The sequence below is a fragment of the Parambassis ranga genome, chromosome 3, assembly GCF_900634625.1.
Source record: "Parambassis ranga chromosome 3, fParRan2.1, whole genome shotgun sequence".
NCBI classification, from domain to species: domain Eukaryota; kingdom Metazoa; phylum Chordata; class Actinopteri; family Ambassidae; genus Parambassis; species Parambassis ranga.
In genome coordinates, this window is record NC_041024.1 from 15,209,233 (window position 1) to 15,226,379 (window position 17,147).

General features: G+C 39.5%; 1 protein-coding gene across 1 annotated transcript in view; it reads right to left on the reverse strand.

Annotated features, from left to right (window-relative positions):
- Positions 1–9,112, reverse strand: part of LOC114432877 (heterogeneous nuclear ribonucleoprotein C) — a 33,421-nt gene extending 24,309 nt beyond the window's left edge. The window contains exons 1-2 of the mRNA XM_028400952.1: positions 8,912–9,112; positions 2,350–2,425 (exon numbers count right to left, since the gene is read on the reverse strand). Of these exons, the coding sequence (XP_028256753.1) occupies positions 2,350–2,425; positions 8,912–8,933 (98 nt within the window). The 5' untranslated portion in view covers positions 8,934–9,112. The remainder of the gene's footprint in view (positions 1–2,349; positions 2,426–8,911) is intronic.
- Positions 9,113–17,147: the final 8,035 nt, after the last annotated feature.

Here is a 17,147-nt window from a genome sequence, read left to right on the forward strand (position 1 = left end):
CCATTGGTTTTAGGATTGCCCCAGTGTGGCCACATCCTTAAGAAAGCTATACTTTAAAATCTATTTCACCCAAAAGGAGACCATACTACTACATAAATAAACTGAATAATTATATTTCTGAATAAGACATGAGACTACCAACTGAAACTATAGACTATCAATAAATAATTTCTAATGCTTCATGGGTTTCATTACCTGCAGGGGTTAATTTCATACTAATGAAATTACCTACTTTTTACACAGCTATGTACCAAAGGAATCATTTTCACACAAAAAGCTGTTAAATAAATGTAAAATTAATAATTATGTAAACATGTTTCCCCTCAGACCACTGAATGCTGTGACTGACCAAACAGAGTAGAGTTTAAAAAAACAGCTGAACCATAAAATTAGCATGGCCATTTCCATGTTAGCTTCGGTTTACAAACCCAGAAGCAACACCGTTCAGATAAGATAATCCTGAAAAGCAATCTGCATCTATGTCATACCTCTGCAGTCAGGAAGCCTAATAACAGCCGAACCAGGAAGCATCGAGCCAGTCGTGTTGCTGCATTGACACAAGCACTCGTCTTTTTATTTTTTTCATCATGATTTTAAATACTAATCCTTGTTGGTAATCTTCCAACGCCTCCGCAGTCATTTTCAGATATGAAGGGTTTATTGAAATACACATGCACGTTCCCTCTGTGTATTTTACATACACTCCCTGACTTCCAACCAACTCCAACTCCACTTTTAGTTATGAGTAATACCTGCAAAATTATTCACATTCTTACAGGCCAATGCTAGACTGAGAATTTTGTTGCCCAGGAGAAAATGTTAACATGCTAATATGTGACCTGCTTATCATCAGGACTGCACATAAACACTGTCACTGTGAGCAATGTTGAAATGCTGATGTTGAGGTTTGTAGCTCTAAGCACTGCTGCCTATATCCTCACAGTGCTGCTATGTGATTATTTTTGTTCTTGTCTATGTGAACATGCTGAACAGGGTCTTCACTTAGTATATCAAACTAGGATGTAAGCATAAAAGGTGAAATGGACACAGAAATCCAACATGGCCTGCTTTAAGTCCATGTCATCTCTGTGCAGTATCAGGCAGGTTATATCAGGGCTGATACCTCAGGTGTTTTCCATTTGGGGTTAGTAACTGTGTGAATGTGTGTGTTGTATGACTAACCTCATTAATGCATGGCTGTGTGCTTTTGAATAACTACATGGTGGAATGGGCAAATAATGTTCGGGGGTTTTATGTTTCAGCAGACACGGTCAGAGGGAGCAGAGGAGGGAGCACCGGCAGAGAGCCGGATTAACGGTTTGAAGGACATGCTGGGGACATAATTGCCCACACTGCAGTATTTATGCTTCCACATGCTACTGTAGCATATGAGCAGAGGAACAGGGACCGAGTGGAGCTTTGAAAGGAAAAGTATCAGTATTCATTGTGGAGCTTTAGACATATGTGGAGCTGCAGTTGCACGGAAGGCGGAATATTAATGAGATTAGCTGATTAAGCTTGGTACAAACAGTTTGGCTTCAATAATATTACATCTCTTTATATTCTTATTTTCTACTCTTGATTGCATTCCTAACTTATTCAGAATCTTGATGTCCTACAATGGAAATCCAGTATTTTTAAAATGTTGTAAGAATCTCTCCTCTTACAGTATTTTCAAAGTGTGACTGAATAGATTCAGCCTTGAGCCACAGCATGCTCGTTATTGTCCTCCTGTATCTTCGAGACTCAAACATAGTTGAGTCATCATGCTGTATGAACAACAACATGTGGACTTTACAAAGACATGTTAGAGAAAATCAGCGGGATAAGAGCTACAAAATGTGGGCAAGCTCATCTTAAACTTAACAGAGAGTACCTTCTGTGGTCTAGAAGAAGTCCTACAGAGCTGCAGCCAGACTAAGAGATGCAGTTCAAGGAGAGAGTAATGACGACGTGAACAAATTCAAACAGGCCCACACACCGTCATCCCTGACGCTGCCCTCTGTTAGCCTCTCCTAAGCTTACAGTTCATGTTAGTGTTGCTACACAGCGCCGTATTGAACCGCCAGCAATAAACAGTAATCAGCTTCAATCAAATGTGAGCACTACATCAACAGATAGATTAAAACATTGACTGATGGAGACAGCACCTCTGGCTAAAATCAATAGTAGCATACATACACAGCTGGTATGAAGCTAATAACGAATAATGCTGCATTGATTGGAAAGCTGAGGTGCAACCATTGAGCTACAGATAAAGGGTTGCAGCAAATAATAGAGCACATGATTATCTTTGACTATGTGGGGGAAGGAAAGTGTGTGTGTGTGTGTGTGAGGGGTTGTACTCACCCATAAGTGGTGTTGCTGGCCCTCTTACTGGCTGCCCTAGAGCGGCTTGACTTCAACTCTCCACTCATGCTCATGTCTGCATAAAAGAGCAAACGGTTAACATTGTACTGCTACAGCAAAGAAGAAGAGCAACACAACAAAGGCAGAGAGCATGTTTAGATGATTAATTCACCTGCACACCATCTCATCATATTTATCCCACACTCAGGTTTACTCACATAATATAATCTAATGACATGTTAAACTTACAGACTTGTCTCTTTGTCTGCAAATATTCTTGCTTTTAAAATAATATGATGGCTGCTACACAAATGTTGTCCACATCCTCAGATCTGAAGATGCACATTAACAGTCGTGGCACTGCAGTGGCAGCGTGGGGATGTGAGTGGTAAAAAGTGCTGAAGACAAGCTTACAGACCAAATCCACAATTACCGGCATCTGTGTAGTCTGTCACTGCCGCAGCAACAGTGACAAAGATGCTTGTCAAAATAGCTGGTGAGGGATCAACACCATTCTACAAGTCAACATGAAAACCTAAGATAAATGGAAACAAATCAGAAAACATTGCATCTGGACAATACAGATGGCCTGCTTTGTCCATCAGCCTCCAGACCACTGAGAACTATTTTCCATAGAATAATGTGTGAATTATTCCTAAGTTCTGAGGTCTGTTCCTTTAGTGGAATCCTCCAGTGATGGTGCAGCTGCCGGTCTGTACGCATGCGTGGTTAAACAACCTTTGTTTCTTCCGTGTCTCTCCTGCAGGCACCTCTATACACGTGTTTTCCTTTTGACCATTAAACCAGAACACACCTTGATTACAGGATATCCCAGCAGCTCACTGTTCACACTGCAGTCGCTTAGCATCAATTTACTAAAGGTGAGTAAAAGAGAGAAGGAGGCAGAAGGAGGGAAGGAAGGAGAAGGGGAGAGAAGTGGCGTCCGGCCTGACATGGACAGATGGATGCTGAATGGAGTGTGACTGGGCCAGCTGCACATACACTCACACAGCGTGACTGTCAAATGGCTGGAAGCTACAATTAATTAAGTATGGGTTTCAATGTGTGAAAAGAAATTTAGACACGTGTACGTGCCTTTACCTCCTGCAGCTGAGATAATTTTCTGACAGTTTATAGTCAAACGGTGACCTGCTGGATGGCTTTTCTACAGACATTCTGCTAGTGAGGGTGAGGCCCCTGCTGCTGATACCTTAACAATAACTGCTCCTAACCACGCATTCAAAATAAATCACCGATGTGTACTAGATATGAGGTTAAACACGTGTGTAAGGATGCATTTGAATACACCTGAATAGTTTTACTATTTTCATGCAGGCTTGTCAGGAAGACTGAACTCAGTTTTATGATGTGTTTGTTGGGCAACATGACAACAGTATGATTGACTGCATGATGAAGCCATTATACAGGAAGACAAGGGAGGAAGCTGCTGAGTACAGCTGTCTCACTCACCAGGAGCAGAACCTCAGGAGGTAATCAGAGTATTGTTTGGTAAACAATCCTACACGCCGCCCTTAGCTTCTGCAGTGCACACTGCACAGACATACTGCGCACTCAAATGTATTTCTGTTGGGATTTTCTGTTTGAAGACACAGATTTATACTAGAACTATTGTCTGCTTGGCATTTAGCAGGTTTATAGCATTGTTGCACTTATTGATAAACAAATCAATAGAAAAAAACAACTATTAATGGTTGTTCTGATTCTGATTTTATCAACACGACTATGGACAAATGTTTTTTTGGTGTTGTTTTACCACGTGATATTATATATTGCTTGCATTTATTTTTACCCTGAGTACAAATCTGTAAAATGGGTCAATGACATGACATGCATATTTTTGAGTCCGAGTCCACTATTTTCTTTCAAAATAATGTAATCTTTTCATAACATTGGTCACTTTTATCTATAAAACTTATTTATTTTGATACATTTTTCAGTACATTCAAATAATTATATTCTTTTCTGTTTTGGCTTCTCAAACCCCTAAAATGTCAGGTGGAGCACCTGTCCGAGCAAATGCTCAGACTAAAAAACCTATTAAAAATGCTCTTTTAATAACAATACATTCAAAATTAAATGCTCTGGCATACTTTTATGTTTATAGTCTTTTGTATAATCTATTTTTTTCTCATATCAACAGTTTTAAAGCTGTTGAGATAACTGAAAAACATTTGTCCCGCAATTTACATTTACTTAATGTCAGGGTGGTGCAACCATAAACAATGGGCTTTTATTTTAAAGTGAATAGACAATAGCCATAAACAGGATGTTGTATCAGCCAGAGGACCCCAAGGGACCCTTGGGATTAAGCTAAAAGATTTGTAGCTCTCTCTTAAATATTGATAAAAACAACTACTTTCAATTCATATACAGACTGGTACACTTTCTATGTCAGGTGGTACAACCAATGGAAAACTAGAAAAAATAAATTTTATCATAAAACACTTTATTTATAAAAATTGATCTATATGAATATGATGACATGGGTAGACGCTAATACTAGCATCCAAACATAAGCCTATTTATTTTAAGATAAGTTGGAAAAGTCAGGTGGTGCAACCAGTTAGTCAGGTGGCACAACTGCAAGGAATATCACTATATAATGTTATTAAAAGCTCTAAATATATCTGTGACATGTTTAAAATGTTTACTAGTTTTAATCAAAGATATTACACATTTTTACATAATAATATGTACATTTTAGATGCCGCTTTGTAGGGCAAGTTCTTCAAGTAGTTGGTGAAGAGATTCAGGTGAGCTGCATAAAGTAACTGGGAGGAAAAAATGCTTTCACTTGGCCCCACAGTGCTGACGTCATTTTTTTCTACTCAGCTGAAGTTCTCAGAGTGATATCAGAACCAGAGCCTCTCAATTCATGGCACACATGGCTAATGCATTCACACTGGGAATTCTTTATTACACAGACCTGAGAAGGTCTGTACGGAGCCCCTCTGATGACATGGTAAAAAAAAAAATAATTTGTAGGCCACGAAATATGTATAATGCGCGCACGAAATACTAATTCGTGGCCACGAAATACTAATTAGTTCCTACGAAATACTAAGTGGCCATGAATTAGTATTTCGTGCGCGCATTATACATATTTCGTGGCCTACAAATTTTTTTTTTTTTTACCATGTCATCAGTGGGGCTCCGTAGGTCTGTACAAATATTACTCCATATTTGAAAATGGTTTAATTTTGTTAAAACTTCCCTTTAGTGTTAGTTTGATTGCTGCTAGGCAATCAAACTTGTGTTCTTCACCCTCTTTCTTTCTTTCTTTCTTATTCTTCCGTACATTATTTGGTGCAGCGTATCTTCAGCATACATTGACCGATTTCAGCCATTCAACTATAAAAATGTTCATCTCACAGAGGACATTCCGGGTCAACTTTAAGTTTTTCTCAAAAAAAATGATAATTTTTTAAATATTAAGCAATTTCGATGTCATTTTTAACATGGGAGTCTATGAGAGAGCCCTTCAACGAGGGTCATCTGCCAAATGCTTCTCCTCCTACAAATTTCAAGCTACAGACTCCATTTTAGTCTTAAAACGCTCATTAGATGCTGCTCTATCAAACTTGTATTCAGCATTTTCTAATTCTGAATTGTTTCTGCACACCAGGCTCTCAAAGTTGGAGTACTCTGCTGTTACCATGGTGACAGGCTGACACACAGAGGCATACAAAGCTCTGAATTGCTCTGATTCTCCAGCAATTCAGAGCAATCCTTCACATCAGCCTTCAAAGCAATGCTTCAGCTGCAGCAATCAAACTTGCATTTTCTTCATGAAATGCCCTTTTTTAAATTATCATTTAGTATAGGGTTGTATCAAATGTAATGTTGTATTAAGTGGTTTTGATGAGATGTTTACTACTCGCATTCTTGAAAAAAAAGATTTATTTTACTTAAAAAAATTTAAATACAGACTATTTACTAAAACACATGTAAATATTTGAAATGAAATGCATTTTTTGAGCATATTTCATGTCATTACTAATGTTGTCAGGTGGTACAACTAATAACCGTCAGGTGGTGCAACCAATTTAAACTAATAAATAATAGCTTAAAGTGACCAAATGGTTTCTAAATGTAATCTGTGTACTTATTTTACTGAATATATGAATTTGTGTATTTTTTTAAATATTTTTTCTGTCTTTAAATACAAAATTGGATGCTAACGATAGTTAAAACCTGACCTACAAAAGGGAAAAATCTTAAATTATTGCATAAACAAAACAAAACTACCAAATAATAATGTGTTACCTAGTGTACACACCCTAATGGATACTTGCCAAAGATTTATCTTGAAATAAATATTAGGAATATATATATATATTTATAAATATTTGGTTGCGCCACCTGACATTTCTTGCTTGTGACGTTGAAAAAAACTGTTAAAATATGAGTTAAAACAGATAGAAATGTTATTTAATAAATGAGATTTGTTTAAACACATTATTCTGGACTCAAAAATATGCATTACGTTATTTAAAAAAATACTTTTTAAAAATAGCCTTTTAGAAGCTTGATTTGTCAATGACCCAAAATACAGACTTGTTCTGAAGAGAAAAAAAGAAGATACAGACATCTAACAGCATTAGAATGCCACAGACAGCTACTTTAGGTGCAAAGGGCACCGGAGGACATATCAAGGTCACCGGCGATCAACCATAATGAGTTATAAAGCCTTTTCCTCTGCCACAGCCTGCAGTCTATCACTGAGCTTTGTAACAGTGGATGTCAAGCTAAGTGCCAGCCTGTGGATTCATACAGAGCCAAAGGGAGAGCCACGTAATACCTGGAAACAAAATTACACAGCAACAATGCAGAAACACTTTTCTTAGTCCGAATCTCCAGAGGAAGCAGGAAAAGGGCAAACGAATAAGTCCCCTTCAAGACCCCAGTCAGTCAGCACCGACCCTGCTTAAAGTGTCCTTGACTTCTCTAACATCCCCACTGAACACACTGAAAAGACGGCATGTTACAGACTGTATGCAACTATAACACAAGAATCACCAAGACAGTGAGTCCGCGGCACATACACTGAGGAACAAAGCACTCGTTTTATGTTCACTAAGCAGCAGCATCTTCTGCAGACTCACACAGACACACACTGCTGTGTGAGATGGGGTGATCAAATGATCAAATAAAACTTAGCTACATTTTCTGTCTTTAATTTAATCATGATTCTTCATGCATATCTGTAAATGCTGTGAGTGTAATCCAATTTGACATCTAAATCATGTAGTTAATTCTGATAACAACAGACTGATATCTGCAGAACAATTTTAATCAGAGAACTATGTTTTGTAATCTTGCTCACATCTTTTCAAACAATTCCGAGCAAAATATCAACATATCTTTGCAACAATTATTATAAATCGAGACTGAAAAATTGATTTCACTTTACCAAATCTGGTAGATTAAACACACACAAAACAACCATGGTAAAAATATGATGGTGCATCTCTCCCTTCACGGTTTATTACTGTCACTTGTTTTCATGTCATTGGTGCTAAAACCTTCAACAATTTGATTATGCTTGATTAAAATACTATTTGAATATTACAAAGCTTTGTTAAATCTTAACAGGATTCAGACTTCCTCGTCTTGGTTTCAAATCTGAAAAATCTTAATGATATGTATTCTGCCTTAATTATATGACCGTATGTTTTTATGTCACTCTTTGCATTCCTATAAGAAGCTGAATTGTTTTGTGTATGACATGCATCACTCATATCTTCCAACGCTGCAGCTGACCTCAGGTCAGGCTGACTAAACGCATCTCTGTCAACATATAACAGCAGATAAAATAAAAACAAATGGAAGAAAGCTTGAATGTGAACAACTACAGCATGAAACAGGATAACAATGAGACAGACACAGCAGTGCAAACAGCCCACACTGCTCAGATCACAGACAGAGCCTAAGATGAGTTTTACTTCCGTGTTGAGTCTTCCAGCCTGTGCTCAACTTGTCTGCAGCCCCTCTTCCCCAGCAGACATGCAGCTCAGTGAGTGGGCTGCAGTTTCTGAACCAGAGTGGAATGTGTGAGTAGATGTAGCAGCTCTGCCAGCGTGCTTGGTAAAAGTATCAGGAGTCGCAATAAAAGCAGTATTCATCCAGCAGCTGAGGAAAATATGGAAACAGTTTGCTGTGAGCAGATTCAGCTTCACCCACGGACCAGGTGCTGACCTTGTTTATAAGAGAAACAGGTTTGATCACGGGGAGCACCTCGGTGTCACCATCATTAACGTCCAATCATCAAAGTATGACTTGCCCCACATTTTCAGAACCTTTCCATAAAAGCACAATGTGATCGGGTCTGTGCGCAGGTACGGAGAGAAACCAGCTCCGAGACAAGTGACAGCGAACATGAGCTCCAGCAGAGAGGAGCAAACACAGCCGAGTGGAGACAAACGCTAAAAATGGCAGCAAAGAAATGAGACGCACAGTGGAAAAGACTGCCTTTCAGAAAACACCTTTCTGCGTGGAAACATCCACTAACACGGGCAGGAGGGCACTCGGGTATACTCACATCTTGGGCTGAACAGGGTCATATCAGGGATGCGAACCACCCGGAGGACTGGCAGTGGAGGGATCTCACGGGGCTTCCTGTCTTCTCTCCGGTAACTCTCTCTTCTTACGTCCTCACTCTTGGTGCGTGTGTGCGCGCTGTGTTGACTGTGCGTGTGTTTCAGGTTACCGTTCGGCTGGCTGTTGTGATACTACCGAGTCAGTGACAAACCAGCCAGAGAAGCACCAATGGGATGTACCAACTGATTTCCTGTGGAAGCACAGGGGTGCACTGGGCTGTTCCATTAGGACACTGGGCTGGATGGGGGTGCAGCTGATTCCCCCCTCAGCAACAGGAGCTGAGAGCTTAAAAATTCCAGCCAGGCAAAGGGAAAGCCGCTTTAGTGTGTGTGTGTGTGTGTGTAATCCTGCTGTACAGCTGTGCACTTTTGACACGTCACAGACCAACACAGTGCAGGTAAAAGAAAATTAAATTTCATTGAATTAACAATAATCTAACAGAGTTTATTATAGTATGTCACAAAAGATGACAAACTGCACAGATCAGCATGTAAACACACCTGAAAAACACTGATGCTTTTATTCCATTTCTGATGATATAATTATTATCTCACATCACCACATTAATTCCATCACTGGGATCTTGATCATAATTAATACTGTATTTGAAAACACACCCAGTAGAGTCACTTTTTAATGCAAACTGTGCATGCTGCTGTCTAATCGTTGTGCCACTTTTGTTGCACGGTAGTTAGAGAGAGAATACACCTGAGGGCGTTTAATCTTTCCTTGCACCCGAGGAGGGGCTTTCATGTGGGTTTAATTAGCTTCTTTAACAGCCAACACAGGATAAGACTGGCTGCGAGCCAAACTTTAATCTTAGTCAACTCAAAAACGATTATTACCTCTTTTCACACTACACTTAACCCAGGCACAATTGCATTATTAAACTCTTAACCCTTTAGTAGCTGCATTCTTGGTGATGTGACAAGCGGCTGAATCACCCTGCAGCCATCAGTGTCCGAGGCACAAAGGTGATGACTTAGGATGAAGTCAAGATTATAGTTTTCATGTTCTATAAAATAAAAAGCTTTGTAGTTCAGCACTAGTTTTGGTATGTTTCCAGTTAAAGATGTTAGAAAATAATTAGATTTATGTCTTCAAAACAAGCTACCAAATAAACCAGTGATATGGGAACTAAATGGGGACAGGCCTGTTCAACTGTCGGGTCCATGTATTTGAATCACAAAGTAAAATTTAATACAGACGAGTGGCTTTGATATAGGTCTGGGAAACGCAGTGCAAATTGGGTCTTGATACCTGAGGTGGTGAGGCAGCTGATTATAAGGACCCCTGGGTGCCAGGATCTGTTTGAGGGATGCTGATCTGGGAGCAGCTGAAGACCCCCAAAGAAGAGCTGAAGGAAGTTGTGGATGTTGATGATGGATCTTCAACATTTTTCAGGCCAAGGACCCCCTAAACTATAATATTGTGTTTTATATTAAACTCCGCCTGGTGCCATATATTTATTGAAACTGTGGCAGGTTGGTACACATCCAGAATTTATAACATTACACACATTTTACAAGGAAAACAGCTCACAGGCTCCATTTTTAAGAGCAGAAATATCAACCTCATGCCAGGTTTTTCTGGTGTGGATGAACTCAATTTTAATTTGTGGAAAGTTTCTTTTTCAACAAAATATGAAAAATGCCATCAACCAACCAAACATTTCACGACCCCCCTGCAGTACCTCCATATCACAGACTACCTGTTGAAGATCTAGAATAAAAGATGGATAGTGAACTATTTCAACCGAGTTTATTATGAAGTTATACTAGCTACAAGTTTCCAGAAGCCTTGAAGGATGGTGTACTCCATGTGCATTTGCATTTTACTATAATATGCGCAGTACAGTTTTTCAGTAAAGTAATTATTATCAAAGGGGTGTTTTTATCTCAATCAGAAGTTCAGCTTGGCATTACTACACAAAAAATAAGACTGTAGGTCTTATTATAATAACTATTCGTGAATTACATTATGAACAATAAATGAGGCCGTCATTCATCCTCCATCTTTGTGTGTTTGTGGCAGTCTTTCAGTGTTTTTTGTCTTCACCAGCAGCAGAGAGGTGAGAGGCTGAGAGAAAGGGACAGTGGGGAGGGGAAAAGGTAACAGAGCAGAACTCTGCCTGATGCAGTCCAGCGCTCTCACCTCAACTGAAAAGGCAGGAGGAGAGGTGAGCTAAAAGAAATGGAGAAAAAAAAGAGGGAAAAAATTAGTATGTGGAAAATGTTTGGAACGAGTTCATAAATACAGAGAGAGAGAGAACAAATATGAAAAGAATAAAAACCGGAAAAATAATGAAGAATATTAAACAAACTAAACAAAGCTTAGTGCATAAGAAAACTTGAATTACTGCTACATGGTTTAATGCCATTATCAACAAGGCCATTTACGTTTGTCATGCATTTGAATTGTATGTAGTGAAGTCTTGGAAGGATATAAATATGCTTTGGCAGAATGTTAGTCATCACATATTGACGTGTGGATTCCAGTGAATAATTTATGTCAAGGAACATACTGCCTCCTCTCAGCGATGTTATAACAGAACAGCTGACTGACAGAGAGCTTCATCACATGGTGCTCACCATCAGCAAATCCATGGCTCTTCATCCTGGTTATCAGTAAAGAGGAGTGTGTGTGTGTGTGTGTTTTGTAGCACATATGAGTTCTTGAATAATATCCACAAACATGCTTGTAAGGTTAAAATAACCACGGCCCTTGACTTCTGACCATCAAAATTTTAAACCCAACTGACAAACAACCCAAAGACATGATGCGTCACTTAGAGCTGATGTCCAAAATCTGAAAGTGATTTAGTTATTCTGATAACTTTCACATAACGTCATGTATAGAAAACACCTCAGCATCTATATGCCTGCAGAAGAACATTTGTTTGAGCTGATGTACTCAAGCTGTGCTCAGCCAACTGACAAATTGACCACGTAGCAAAGACTATGCTGTGGGCTATATGCTGTACTGTATGGGCCATTCTTGATGAACTCTCAGGAAGGAGCAGGTGGCAATGGTGAAGTTTATCAGTCACTGAAGACAAAAAACAAACAAACAAAAAACTTTTTTCTGCATGAAAATGTAAATATAGATCCACAGGCTGTGCTTCTGTTGACCTGCATCTGACCACATGTTCCAAAGTACATAAACTAATGCTGTGTTCCATTCAGGCTGAAAGGCCGCTGTGGGGAACAAAACATTGTTCAGTTTTAATACAGTATGAAGCATCATACTTTGTGTTTTAAATAGTAAATGGTTAAAATTCAATGAGAATGTTTTTTTTTTCAGGGTCATCCTGACCCCACAGGATGATGGAGGGTCTGCTGATCCCAGCACCAATATATTATTATATTTCAGTTTACAGGAGCACATTCAGCGGTAGACTGAGACTACCGAGGAGCAGCACGGAACGCCACAGGAGGTCCTTCCTGCCAGTGGCCATCAGACTGTATAACTCCTCCCCTTTCTGTAGGGAGAAGCGCTAGATAATCATGTCAGGCATCACTGTCATTCCCTCCACTTGTCTATATTTATGTTTACTTAGCACCTTACATCTCCATATTTGTATCCATGTATCATATATTGTGCTCATACTGCGTACTGTACTCTTATTTTGGATTATAGTGACACTTATACTCTTATACTCTGTACTTAACTGCATTTAATGTAACTTGATACCTCTGGCACAAGAATTTCCTTCGGGATTAATAAAGTTTTATCTTATCTTATCTTATCTTATCTTATCTTATCTTATCTTATCTTATCTTATCTTATCTTATCTTATCTTATCTTATCTTATCTTATGTTTATAATTATTAAATGTCCAGGTTGCATAACGCATTCCTGTGTAAAGCATGATCCCATTGAATTTCAATAAGCAGACACAGCAGCTTAATAACATGGGTGGAATTGCTCATATCTTATGTGTATCTTTGATTTCCTTTCTCCATCTAACCATCTCATCGTCATCAGTTTTTGCTTCTCAGCCTGCTGACCACCTGCGTGCTTTTAAATGAAACACATCTCTGAGTTTCACGTTTGCCTTCATCTTCTTGCTCCTCTACCTTTTTAAATCCGATTTTCCGTTCGAGTGTAACTAAAGCTCCAGTTCATTTATAAATGAGATTCCAAACATGTCTTTAGCTGACTAAACACTAAACTATACTAAAAGTGCTTCTGTGAACATTAGTATGCAACTAAGACATTTTATACAGAACAGTGCTTAATTCTTACTTTAATTAAAATTCTCATTTTATTTCAGTTGTTCTGTATATGAGACGCCCCCCCCCCCACCCCCAGCATCCTGATTAGCTACATCCAGACAGACAGAGCACCAGTACCCAATGAAAATCAGTGTTCAGCGAGGTATTACTGTATCTTGACATGATAATCTTCTCTTTAAATGCACTGCTGCACTCCCCCCCCCCCCCACCATAGAGCACTGCAGACAGCTCATACATTATCATTGAGTGCCTTTTCTCTTTCCTTCCCCTTCTTTCTCTGTGTCACACCCACTGACTCCCCTCCAACACTCTCTCTAGCTTGAGTGTCTCAGTGTGAAAACCTCATTATGTTCTGCTACTGGACCTGCAAACTCAATTGGACAGCAAGTTACAGTCCTGATCTGCGCCTGTGTGTCTTGTATTAGGTTGTTGCATGAGTGTGGATGTACGTGCATTATGCATGTGTGCAGGTACCTGTATGTGTGATCTGTGGAGAATGAACCAAAAAAGGCTCCGTCAGTTGACAGATGGGGCTTTTTTTGTGCACTGAATAACTGTGGCAGCAGCGTGATTTGGCTGATGATAAAAGGCCTGCAGCCAGCTTCTGTGCTGAGGCTTTAACAGGAACCTCATTCACAGCTATTACACTTAACACAGTATCTTCCTTAGCCTAATAAGGACCATCCTTTTGCACTGTTCTTCAATGTGTGGCTAGTAAATGCATTTTATTTATTTAAAAGGATTTTTTTCAGAGACAGAAAAGTCTAAATTTTCAACCTTGGAGTGTTGAAGGTGAGAATTAGACTGTATATTGATTGTAAGAAACTTGAATGAGAGATAACAGTGCCCTCTGTCTAGTTTGATCTGAGTTTTGGATGAAGCCATGCCTCCCTGGAGCATCCCTCGGACAGAGACCACACACACACACACACATTGTTTCCAGACTTGTGATGTATTGAACAAAGAAAACTGGCTCAACGAAGACCACAGCAGGGTCCTCAGAGCATGATCCAACTTATATTGGCCATGCTCTGATGACTAATTAGAAGGAGGATTCAATTATGCTCAGCGATAGCGAGCATCTGAAACTCAGTTAACTTTGCATTAGCGACTTTTTCCTCGCCTCCTGCAGTGAGACAGACACAATAGAGAGTATGGCTGAACTGAGTAGCATTCTAAAACAGCCCCATTCATCATCCTCCAGAGCCCTATCTTTTTGTGTCAGGGATACCCTTGTTCACTTGGTCTGCCCAGCTGTGATGGGGAAAAAATGAAAAAAACATTCCTGCATCAGCCGGTGCGCCCGGCAGAAATGAAAACTGACATAACATTTAGAAATAAATCCATAATCACAATGTGTACAATAATAATATATGATTCCGCAGTGATGCAGCTCACATTTAATCAGCGGAAGAATGCAGATACAACAAAATGATGGTTATGTGGATGTTTGCACAGACATCTTTCTGATGATGAAATATAAATCACAAGAACAATAGTGTTCTTGCTGATGTGTATGACCGAGCTCACTTACAGGGGACAAAAACAACGTTATAGCCACTGTCCCTCCACTCTATTTGCAGCATTATACACTGCCTGGATATTTTGGTTAACCACCTTTACCCTTGATTATGGCACACATTCGCTGTGGCATTGTTTCGATAAGCTTCTGCAATATCACAAGATTTATTTCCGTCTAGTGTTGACTCTTTGAGCCTGTTGAATCCTGGCATTGTCATCTTTGGAACATGCCCATGTCATCAAGGAAGAAAAACATCCATCAATGGAATAACCTGGTCATTCAGTACATTCAGGTAGTCAGCTGACCTTGTTCTTTGGCAACATAATGTTGCTGAACCTAGACCTGACCAACTGCAGCAACTCTCGATCCTAGCACTGCCACCACAGGCTTGTACAGCAGGTACTAGGCATGATCACTTCACCTGCCTCTCTTCTTCTGCTGATGCACCCAGGGAACAGGGTAAATCTGGACTCATCAGACCACATGACCTTCTTCTATTCCTCCGGAATCCAATCTTTATGTTCCCTTATGTTTATGTTATGTTCCCTAACAAATTGAAGCCTTTTTTCTGATAAGCCTCACTGATGTGATAGTGATAGTGGTTTTCTTAAGGCTATGCAGATGTTTAGATGTTTCCCAATCACTTGAGTTCCCTTGGCATTGTGCATGTGGAAATGCTCTAAGTTCTCTTAGACTATTAAACATAGCCCTGACTTCTACTGTTGGGTTTCTATTATTTGATTTCACCAAAGGTTTAAGTGATCATAGATCACGATCAATATGACCACATTTCAAAGATGATGGTTCCCCACTATCCTTCCCATTTTCGATAACGATTGATGATGAGGCCAATTTTAGTAGTATCTGCAATCTCCTTAGATGTTTTCTCTGCATCTTTTCCACAAGCACAGGATGTGGAATTTTAGGAAATTAGAAGCTACTCATTGCATCAGTTGGGGTTAATGAACTTGTTTTTGTTTTTTGTATATGGTTCATGTATGTTTGCCCCATGTCCATATTGCATCACCATGTCACCAAACATCATCGCCATTGGTGAAGCAGGTGAAAATCAATCCATTGTGTGAGGATGTGTCGCAGCATCTCCTGAAGCTACATCACATCTGTCTTCTGATGCAGCTGGAAAAGAGCAGTGAGTTGTACGCTGCTAATCAAAACCTGAACAACACTATGGAGCTGCACAGCTCAGGGCTCAGCTCAGTGAGGCTGGTCAAACGAGCCAATGTTAACTGCAGCTATATGAATCTGTCCATCTGTCCATAAACCTAAACTACAAATATTGATGCTTAACACTGCTGAAGAGAAACGTATACAACATTATGATGGTTTCAGCAGCATTCAGTTTCTTTGTTTATAATTGCTCTTTCTCTTAGAGATAACTGCTGAACATTATAGTCATTATGTTCTCTTTCTGTCTCTGAAATTGTATGCTTTTTAGAAGTCTCATTTTTCTCTTACCTCATGACATTATGCAAGCAACAGTGTAATCATATAAGCTCTACTGTTGGCTATGATTTAGTTTCCAGTTCAGTTTCTGGTCAGAGAAAAATGTTTTAGGTTCATGTCAGGTTCTTTATATGCCAATAGAAATTGTGGGTGTGGTGTATATTGTGATGTTTAAGCAACATTATCTGGATCAAATCCATCAATACTCAGAATGGCATCAGAGACAAATTGACTAGAGGGTATATGTGGGCAGCAGGCAGAGTGAGGTTAGTATAGTGAGTCCAAACTCGTGTCATTGTTGTCACGGTAGAGCTTTAAAAACAGATACTTGAGTACCACAAATTTGATTATAACCAATAAACCTCAGTCTGGATTATGTGTCCTTATCTTAAAGTGATATTTATACTTTTTGGTCTTAACAAGCCAGTCAACTGACAACTCAGTCATCCTCACTGACAGTGAAGACGCTCCCAGAAGGTGGGCTGGACTATAAGAAGCATCAGATGTGTGACTCTGCTAATAGGCATTGGAGCAGAATGTGTCTTCTTGGCTTCTTGGCTTGTTAAGAAGGAGAGGTCTGTAGTAATGATGTAGAGGCCGCTCTTTTTTAAGATAATTGTCAGTGCTGTGAGCAGTCTCTTTTTTGTTGGGTCTAACTACCTCCATGACTGAATACGCTCTCTCTCTCTCCTGATGATTATCATTTAACCACTTATATGCTGACTGAGCACTGTCTCCCACACTCTGATAGAAAGTCATGGTAGCAGATTATCCTTACCCTACATGCATCAGGTCTCAACTGCTCACCCCCTCTCTCTCTCCAGCAAATGATACACTTCCCCACTCTGTCAGGCTGCATCACTCTTTGAAGTTAATGAGTCAAAACTATCAGTCGTTTCGCTTTTAATTAGAAAACGGACAGAATGATTACATTTTTAATTGAAGCTGTCATT